This window comes from Anabrus simplex, chromosome 1 (genome assembly GCF_040414725.1).
Source record: "Anabrus simplex isolate iqAnaSimp1 chromosome 1, ASM4041472v1, whole genome shotgun sequence".
NCBI classification, from domain to species: domain Eukaryota; kingdom Metazoa; phylum Arthropoda; class Insecta; order Orthoptera; family Tettigoniidae; genus Anabrus; species Anabrus simplex.
The window spans coordinates 565,271,175-565,282,102 of NC_090265.1; the positions used below are offsets into that span (position 1 = coordinate 565,271,175).

General features: G+C 39.2%; 1 protein-coding gene across 1 annotated transcript; it reads left to right on the plus strand.

The window, feature by feature from the left end:
- Positions 1 to 1,199: 1,199 nt before the first annotated feature.
- On the plus strand, positions 1,200 to 1,742 carry LOC136878811 (cuticle protein 76-like; the record flags this gene model as incomplete). Its single annotated transcript, XM_067152348.2, has 1 exon — positions 1,200 to 1,742. A coding segment is annotated over one exon (543 nt), but the record flags the coding sequence as incomplete, so codon positions are not given.
- Between the last annotated feature and the right edge of the window lie 9,186 nt (positions 1,743 to 10,928).

The following is a 10,928-nucleotide window of genomic DNA, read 5'->3' on the forward strand; positions in this document are numbered from 1 at the left end:
CTGATAACTACATGACCGAAACCGCACAGTCTCTTGCTCGGTCGGTTCCGGATAATATTGTCTCAGGGACTGAGAGTTTTTGTGTGAAAATGCCCACCTTCAATTACAAACTTCGCACGACCAACCACCACAAAGACGCAATCCTAGGTTTGAGTAATATTTCATATTATGTCATAGAATTCGAAGAATTCATCTGAGATAGGTCCATGAATAGTCAGATTTATTAGATTATTCTATTATTTGAAGGAATGATGATAATCGTAAAGGTATATTAATCTTAAAAGTTGTTCGAAGTCCGGTTCCGCGGTCTAGGGTTAGCGTGTCTGCCTGTCACCGGAAGGCCCCGGAATCGATTCCCGGTCAACTCAGCGAGTTTTACCAGGATCAGAGGTTTGGTTCGAGGTCCACTCAGTCTACGTGATTACAACTGAGATATCTAGTTATTGTGAAAATGTTAAAATCGATTATCAAAACTAAACCTTTCTTCAGAATTCCATATCGTAATCAAACTATTCTGTCTCACATTGGGCTACGTTTTACAGCTGTGTTTGCAGATGCGATTACTACGTTGTTTGATGGCATTGAACTATTTATTCCAAATATTCTGCCATATTCCTTAAAAATAGACCAAATTATAAACCATCAAATTACTAAATTCATTACTAAATAGCCTCAGCTGACAAAACAGAACAAGATCTAGACCAGACTATTAGCGGTAAATTAACGAAATGTCTTGTTTTTTCGTTACTATTTCAATTATATTAAGTACTCTTTCCCTTTGACGAGTAGTCTCACCCAATTTTCACGACCATTTGATAGCTTGTGATATTTTATTCTGCTGAATGATTTGAATGGCCTTTTCTAAAATTTCAATTTTTTTGATGATCGTGTATTTAGCACCATATTCGAGGATAATGGTGAATGGTGATCGCGTACGACACTTTTTACTCTTCACAAATCTTGGTAACAGAACTAGATCAGTCGGGGCTGATACACATTGGAGCGTACAAAAAATACTGTAGATTAGGAAAACTGAGTGATGAAAATTCCAGATTATAATTGTGCTTAGATTCAGTCTTCAGAGCCTGTATATGAGTAACGACCATTACGTGTCATACCTTCGGAATTTGTCAAATGAATTTTAACAAGTGTAAATAAGTTTGTGTGTGTAATATGAGTGAAACAACTGAAACTTTTCTTTCCAGCTTGTTGTTCTCGCTGCTCTGCTCGCCGTAGCTAATGCCGGCTACCTGGGAGGTTACGCCGCCGCTCCTGCACTCGCCGCCCCCGCCCTTGCCTACGGAGGATACGCCGCCCACGGCTACGGCTATGGAGGTTATGCCACCCCCGCCATCACTTCCCAGCAGTCCAACATCCTGAGGACTCCTGGTAACCTGGGACAGGTCTCCACCTACTCCAAGACCATCAACACTCCTTACTCCAGCGTCAGCAAGTCTGATGTCCGTGTGAGCAACGACGCTCTTGCCTACGGTGCTGTCGCCGCTCCCGCCTACGGATACGCCGCCCATGGTATTGCTGCTGCCCCCGCCCTGGCTTACGGCGCCCGCGCTTACGGTTATGGTGCTCCTGCCCTCGCCTACGGAGCCGCCCCCGCTCTGGCTGCCCGTGCCTACGCCGCCCCCGCCATCGCTGCTCACGGTCTCCTCGGCACCGCCTACTCTGCTGCCCCCGCTGTCGCTCACGTGACCTACGCCGGTCTGGGAGCTCACTACGCCTGGTAGACACCTAATTTATAACATTCATGAACAAACATCGTCATATCTGTCGTTTGTAAATCACCAAAATTACTTTTAAAATAAAATATTAAACCCTTCAATTGTTTTATTTTCGTAAATAATTACTTCCCTCTCATTATCGGCATCAAACTACCCTGTTGTCTACCACCTGGGGTGATGGTCTAGAAGTAAACACTTTTTGAATTGAGAAATCAGTCAGTTCTGTTTAATTTTCTGTGGAATCGAGTAGAGTTTATATTCGAGGGGTACTGAAACTGTCGTTTTTAAAATCAAAACGGCCGCGGTTTAGATCCCGGTTAAATTATGTACCATGCTTGGAATGGAACATCACGTCCCAGTAGTACTAATTCAGTGTAAAATAGGAAGTCATGTACGTATAAATATGATTTCAGGAGTCATGTAAGACTGTATGTACTGTAAGTTTGCATATTATTATTCATAATTTTTTTATAAGTTGTTTTACGTCACACCGACACAGATAGGTCTTACGGCGACGACGGGACAGGAACGAGCTAGGAGTGGGCAGGAAGCGGCCGTGGCCTTAATGAAGGTACAGCCCCAGCATTTGCCTGGTGTGAAAATGGGATCCACGGAAAACCATCTTCAGGGCTGCCGACAGTGGGGTTCGAACCCACTATCTCCCGAATATGGATACTAGCCGCACTTAAGCGACTGCAGCTATCGAGCTCGGTATTAATAATAATATTAGCATTAAAATAATTTAATTGAATGTTAATAATAATAATAATAATAATAATAATAATAATAATAATAATAATAATAATAATAATAATAATAACAATAATTGCGTAAGTCCAGCGGAGAGACCTGGTTCAGATCTTTCGAGCTGACACCGATAGGTCACATCTGCGTCTGTGAGGATGGGGCCCTACCTAAAATATATTCTAATGTTTAAGACGACACACTCATACCCGGTCTCGAAACCAGAGCAATTAACCAATTAAAATTAAAATACCTGACCTGCCGGGAATCAAATCTGTGACCCCTTGAACCAAATCAAACAATCTAACCAATCAGTCATAGAGCTGGATAAATGAGAGATATCCTGGTGTCAATGTCTGCTTGCAATAGAATAACAATGAAATTAAATGAAAAAGTACATAACAAAATATCACGGCACTACATCAAAACAAATTTCATGATGCAGAAAGAATAAGCTGAAGGAATTCAGGTAGAAAACTTAAAAATTAAAAATTTGATTTGCGGCTGGTAGGGGAATTTTAATCGCTTCTGGTTAAGGTTCGAGTTCTGGGTGTTAGTGGCCGTCTTAACACTTACATACCTGCAACCTATCACACTACCGTCCGACTCATTGGCTGAATGGTCAGCGTTGAGGCCTTTGATTCAGAGGGTCCCGGGTTCGATTTCCGGCTGGGTCGGGGATTTTAATGGCGTCTGATTAATTCTTCTGGCCCGGGGACTGGGTGTTTGTTTTGTACCAACACTTTCCTCTTCATAGTCAGACAACACACCGCACTACCAACCACCAAATAAACACGCAATAGTGATTACATCCCTCCATATAGGGTTGACGTCAGGAAGGTCATCCGGTCGTAAAACAGGGCCAGATCCATATGTTCGACAAAGTTCGCACCCGCGGTGTGGGAAAAGCGATAGAAAAGAAGAAGAAGAAGAACCTATCACACTACCAACCACCACAGAAACGCGTAACATTTAGTACATTCCTCCACATAGGTTTGGTGTCAGGAAGGGCACCCGGTCATAAAACTGAGCTTTATTATTATCTTCGCCGACTCCAAGTAATAGGTAATAAAGGACTACGAAGAAGTGTAATGTATTGGTACATAATAATGGGAACTGGGGAAAATGTACGGAAAATAACGTGAAAGTGTTCCCTTATTGGTATCCTGACAGTCGAGCAGGAATTCACACAAAGTTGAAAAAATATCAGCTTAATAATCCGCCAAAGGTAGTGTAACATAACACAATCACTTAGTTTTTTTTACAAGTTATTTGCGTCGCACCGACACAGATAGGCCTTATGGCGACGATGGGACAGGAAAGATATAGACGTGGGAAGGAATCGGCTGCGGCCTTAATTAAGGTACCTGATGTGAAAATGGGAAACCATGGAAAACCATATTCAGTACTGCTAACAGCAGGGTTAGAACCCACTATCTCTCGAATGTAAGCTGAGAGCTACGTGACCCTAAACACGTGGCCACTTGCTCGGTACGTTCATACGAGTAAACGACAATGCTAATGCCGTAATCAGTAGCACTGCCTTCGTAATGTCCAGGCCGTACTGTACCTCTGATGACGTCACGCTTTGGGGGGGACTTGAAGGCGATACGCATACGCTCCGCTTGAATAACACAATCGTTTAAATTACTTAAAGAACTGTTAACACCTTATAAAATCAAAACCTATCCTCAATTATTTGTTAATTCTGACATGCAATGCATATCCTTCTCCGTAACGTTCTATTTCTCGCGTATATGCGTTCGTTTGCGTGAGTACAGCCTAACACTTTGAGATATATTCTTGCAATTTTATCCATTTTCTGGTCAACTGGAACATTCACATCATACACACTGACAGAAAACATGCAGCCAATTACCATTACTATTTATTACAAATATAAATTATTTCTGTACCTCATTGTTTCCACTCCATGAACACTGCAGCTTTCCTGGACCTCTTACAGGAAGTTACACCAGTATGGAGTAGGTCTGCTCTCTTTGAAGCACTTTGTTGAATACACAAGTCGGTGTGAATTTTGGAGAAGTTATTTTAAAATATATTCACCCAAATATATATAGACTGTCCGGCCAGGTCTTCCAATTTTTTTCCGCAGTCACAAATGACTAGGGAATCTGCCAACTGCATTGACTCCAAAGCCAGAGATTTTGTGACACACTTAGGATCGTCTGAATTTAGAAATACCATCTTATATGTATCTGACACTAACACACAAAATACTTTGTATACCTCAATTCCAAGTTCTATTGACATGTCTGATGGATACTTTAAGCCCCCTCGATTTAGGAAATACAGATACCTTACTTCTGGAGGTAATTCATAAATAAGATCTGAATCTGTCAGAAGACAAGATTTACATAAATCACACTGCTGTTTGATACTTATATATATATTGCTATTTGCTTTTCGTCGCACCGACACAGATAGGTCTTACGGTGACGATGGGACAGGAAAGATCTAGGAATGGGAAGGAAGCGGCCGTGGCCTTAATTAAGGTAGAGCCCCAGCATTTGCCTGGCGTGAAAATGGGAAACCACGGAAAACTATCTTCAGGGCTGCCGACTGAGGGGTTCGAACCCACTGTCTCCCGAATACTGGATACTGGCCTCAGTTAAGCGACTGCAGCTATCGAGCTCGGTGATACTCATAAATAAGACTTGTATTTTCAAATACACCGAATTCAGATAAGCCGTAGGTCTGATTACATAAAAATATAGGGCCTACCTAATGTTACCCATGTTTATGACATAATAAAAATTATTAACTCACCATCTGGACGGGACACTCTTATTTCTCTCAGGATGTGATTTTCAGGAAAGTGCTTGATACACACAACTGTGTTGTGATTAACTATTAAATTCTCCCTGGGAATAGCCTTCTTCCATAACTTAACTCGTTCTTCATCAGAAGAAAACACTAATACCGGAGTGTACTCTCCTTGTTTATAATTGGCTTTGCAGCCAGGCACACAGCAACTCTTAGGCATGGTGGTTTCCCTCACTGATCATCTTAATTCAAGTATATACAATTCGTGGTTAATAATAAAACACATAATGCACTAACTCAATTAATTTTACACTATAAATATAACATTACACAAATAAAATACATAATTAAAACACTGAAGAACGATCTTCTTAACCTATAGCTCCACATAAATACACGCTCACACTAAGTTTTCTTCACTAATTAACGACTTTCCACTTAATAATGCAGTCGATGACGACTCATTCTCACATATATCTGAATGAACACGCAGCCATCGTTAAAAATTTCAATAAAACTGCGAAAATATAAAACTCTACTAACTCATGTGCTAAACTTCCCCCTAACGATCAGCTGATTGCTTTCCGCGCTCGTTACAGTACGGCCTGGACATCACGAAGGCAGTGTCAGTAATCATCAGCATTCGTCTCCGTAAGACCTCTATGTGTCACTGTGACGCAAAGCCACTAGAAGAAAAAGAAGAAGAAGTCAACAGCATTACCTTTACCAAATCACTGTCAACAATAATTGGACAATGCTGTATATTATGTAGTTATAAACCGAAATAAATAGCATATTAAATGAATAACAGCTGTCCAACAATAAAGAATGTTGTCACAGTAATTAAAGGTACTTAAATGACTTGTTTTGGATCTTATCGACAAATTGAGTATTTGAAGGATAAACTGTATCATCTAAAGCAAAAGTATTTGTCACCCTAATCGGTGCGGAACTCTGTATGAATATATTGTATGACTAGCAAGATACCCGTGCTTCGCTACGGTATTATACTGAAATTTATAATTGAATGCTTATCGTTTTATATATAACCCGCCGATATTCGCGATCTGACTCGTTTTCTGAGAGATTACGGTAACGTTCCTCGCAATTTTCAATCTTTTCTCCAGCAATCGATTTCGTACTTCCCGGGATAGGTCCAGGTATTCCACCCGGTCAGTTGGGTCCCTAAATCTTTGCCATCTTTTCCTATAAGCATTTTTAATGTGGATCAAATGCTTGAGGAGATCCGGCGTGGTGTCGTCTTGGGTGCCTTGGCGGTACTGAACCTCTACTTGGCGGTAAATTCATCTGCTGCCGTTGTCATTGATGACGGTATGACCAGCACCATTGTCGCCCGTAGGCAAGTGCGCAGGACTTCTGGCGATACGAATGACATACTTCCGTGCATTATTAACTTTATTACAGAGCTGAACAATTGCACGGTCAATCATATATCTATCGTTTATTTCAAATATGTTTAAAATTTTGTTTATAGCCAGAAGAATCTGCTGTAATCTAAGAAGGTTCTACAAAGGAAAAGATGGCTCTTGAAAACGAACCCAGGAGAGATTAAAAATGATCGGTTTATGATCAGAATAAGTACATTGAAAATCCACAGCCTGTTTCCAATCATTCAACCGCGTCAGGAATGGAATGAATAAGCCCTGCCGAAACCTGTCGCACCCCATGGGGGGAATGATTAAATGAATGACAAATGAAATGAAATGATATTGGAGAGTGTTGCTGGAATGAATGATGACGGGGAAAACCGGAGTACCCGGAGAAAAACCTGTCCCGCCATCGCTTTGTCCAGCACAAATCTCACATGGAGTGACCGGGATTTGAACCACGAAACCCAGCGGCGAGAAGCCAACGCGCTGCCGCCTGAGCCACGGAGGCTCCTTATAAGTAGATTAGGAACAGTAAAATCAATTGGTCTCACCTCCGTTTTCACCCCACCGCGGTTAAGTTGATTTACCCCCCCCCCCAAAAAAGAAAACATGTTCCTTTATGTTTAAAGGAGATTTCAAATACCAATGTTCACGTGTGTTACCTTCAGTTTTGAGATATAACTATTCCCATAAAAATGATTCACTTTTCTCACTTACTTTCACACTCCCCGCTCCCCTTAAGTGAATTTTCCGGCAAAAAGCACTTGTTTCTTTAATAGTAAAGGATCTTCTAAATACCGATTATCTTCAGTTTTTGAGATATGTGTCCTCATGAAACGAATTCAACTCCTTTTTTACACTCGCCCCCAAAAATGATTCTCCGCCCCCCCCCCCAAACGCGTCCTTTTATTTTTAAAGAAGATCTAAATACCAATTTTCACGTCTGTAACAACTTTAGTTCTTATTAGATGTATCTTCATACAATTAATTCAATAAATATTTCATTTTTTCACCCCCCCCCCCAACCTTCATTGGATTTTCCGAGAATACCTGTTTCTTTACTTTAACAGGAGATTCCAAATACCAATTTTTACGTCTGCAACATTTTACGTTTCTGAAATATACTGTAGATATAATTTGTCACTCCCGTTTAATCCCCATTAATTAGAATTTCCAAAAACAAAAAAATAAATGTTTCTGTATTTTTAAAGGAGATTCCATATACTAACTATCTGGTCTGTAATATCTTCAGTTTCTGAGATATAAGTATCCTCATTAAAGACATTCAACCACTTATTCACACTTTTCACCCCTCCTATTGGGATTTTCAGAAAACAAAGAAATACGTGTTCTTTTATTTTTAAAGGAGATTTTAAATATCAACTTTTACATATGCAAACTTTTGAAGTTTTGAGTAATAGATACACTCATTTTAAAAATACACCCCCCCTTCACCCCCCACTATTTGGATTTTCTAAAAACAAAAAAATATATGTTTCTTTATTTATAAAGGAGATCCCAAATACCGATTTTCAGGTCTGTAACATCTTCAGTTTCTAAGAAATAAGGATCCTTATTAAAGGCATTAAACTATTTTTCACCCCTTTTCACCCCCTCCTATTGGGATTTTCCGAAAACAAAAAAATACGTGTTTCTTTATTTTGAAAGTAGATTCTAAGTACCAATTTTTACATCTGTAAACTTGGAAAGTTTTGAGATAGAGATACACTCATTTTAAAAATTCACCCCCCTTTCAACCCTCCACTATTTGGATTTTCCAAAAACAAAAAGTACATGTTTCTTTATTTTTAAAGGAGATCCCAAATACTTATTTTCAGGTCTGTAATATCTTCAGTTTCTGAGATATAAGTATCCTCATCAAAGGCATTCAACACCTTTTCACTCCTCCTATTAGGATTTTCCAAAAACAAAAAAGAAATACAGGTTTATTTATTTTTAAAGGAGATTCTAAATACCAATTTTTACATCTGTAATCTTTTAACGTTTTAAGATGTAGACACACTCATTTTAAAAATTCACCCCCCTTTTCACCCCCATTATTTGGATTTTCCAAAAACGAAAAGTACCTGTTTCTTTATTTTTAAAGTAGATCCCAAATACCAATTTTTAGGTCTGTAATATCTTCAGGTTCTGAAATATAAGTAGCCTCATTAAAGGCATTCAACCCATTTTCACCCTTCCTATTGGGATTTACCGAAAACAAAAAATACGTGTTTCTTTATTTTTAAAGGAGATTCTAAATACTAATTTTTACATCTATAAACTTTATAAGTTTTGAGAAATAGATACACTCATTTTCAAAATTCACCCCCTTTTCACACCCCCCATTAAATTGGATTTTCCAAAAACAAAAGAACACGTATTTCTTTATTTTTAAAGGAGATCCCAAACACCAATTTTCAGTTCTGTAATATTTTCAGTTTCTGAGATATAAGTATCGCCATTAAAGGCATTCAACCCATTTTTCACCCCTTTTCACCACTCCTATTTGGATTTTCCGAAAACAAAAAATACGTGTTTCTTTACTTATAATGAAAATTCTAAATACCAATTTTTACATCTGTAAACTTTCAAAGTTTTGAGATATTGATACACTCATTTTAATAATTCACCCCCCTTTTCCCCCTCCCATTAATTGGATTTTCCATAAACAAAAAAATACGTGTTTCTTTATTTTTAAAAGAGATCAAGTGTACCAATTTTCAGGTCTGTAATATCTTCCGTTTCTGAGATATAAGTACCGGTATCCTGATTAAAGGCATTCAACCCATTTTTCACCGTTTTTCACCCCTCCTATTGGGATTTTCTGGAAACAAAAAAATACGTGTTTCCTTATTTTTAAAGAAGATCCTAAATACCAATTTTTACATCTGTAAACTTTTAAAGTTTTGAGATATAGATACACTCATTTTAAAATTTCAACCCCCTTTTCACCCCCTTAGCGACGGAATATTCAAAAATCCTCTCTTAGTGAGCACCTACATCTTAGTATGAATGTATCCACAAAATGTCATTTCTTTATGTCCTAGTTTTGGCTCGGCGATGATGAATCAGTCAGTCAGTCAGTCAGTCAGTCAGTCAGTCAGTCAGTCAGGACATGTTATTTTATATATATAGATAACGGAGAGCAATGAACGAAATTTATTTTTAAGAATCTTTACCAAAAACAATCCCAATATGTTTGTTTAAAACAGATTAAGTTGCACAAAATGAAAATTCTTCGAAATCATTCCTTTATTTAACTTCTTTCATTCTTTCTTAATCTGTTTACCGTCCATGGTTGGTTTCTCCCTCGGACTCAGCGAGGGATTCCACCTCTGCCATCTCAAGGGCAGTGTCCTGGAGCGAGACACTTTGGGTCGGGGATACAACTGGGCAGGAGGACCAGTACTTCGCCTCACCTCCTATGCTGAAGAGGGGGCTTGTGGGGAATATTAAGATCTAAAGAAATAGACAAGAAAGAGGGAAAGAAGCGACCGTGGCCTTAAGTTAGGTACCATCCCGGCATTTGCCTGGAGGAGAAGTGGGGAAACCACGGAAAACAACTTCAAGAATGGTTGAGGAGGGAGTCGAATTTTCCTCGACTCATTTGACCTTCCGAGGCTGAGTGGACCCCGTTCCAGCCCTCCTACCGCTTTTCAAATTTCGTAGGAATCGAACACAGACCTCCAGGGGTGGCAGCTAATCACATTGACCACTACACCACTTATTTAACGTTGACCCTAATTAAATTCGCCACATTTTCATGATTTGAATTGACCTCCTGAATTGATTAAGTCCCGTGAAATCTACTGTACTACGTATGTTCCCATCCGACAGAGTTCAGTCAACCCTGTCTTTTAGTAACATATTATAGTGAGCTTCGGATTGTTTCGAATTAATGATTCTAACTGCAATCAGTCTACATTTTTACTTAATGTGCTCTTCTCATTTCATTAACACAGCAATGATGAAAGTGCTCACTAATTATTCCCCTAAATTTTTACGAGTTCTAGTCATCCAGCCTTAACGCTCGCTTTGGCTCTTCCATCATGGTCATCCTTCATATTATATGGGTGAATCAATCACACAACTCATATATTTGCTCATACGTTACCAATGTTACCACAAGGTACCTCTCCTGTCCTTGTATCATTTATGGTGTGTATTAAAACAATGAGCAATATTATTGTTCCAGGGACTTTAGCTGTCCGTTTACCAGCTAATATAATTGCCGGCCATCTCCTTCTAACCCTTGTTGGTAATAATG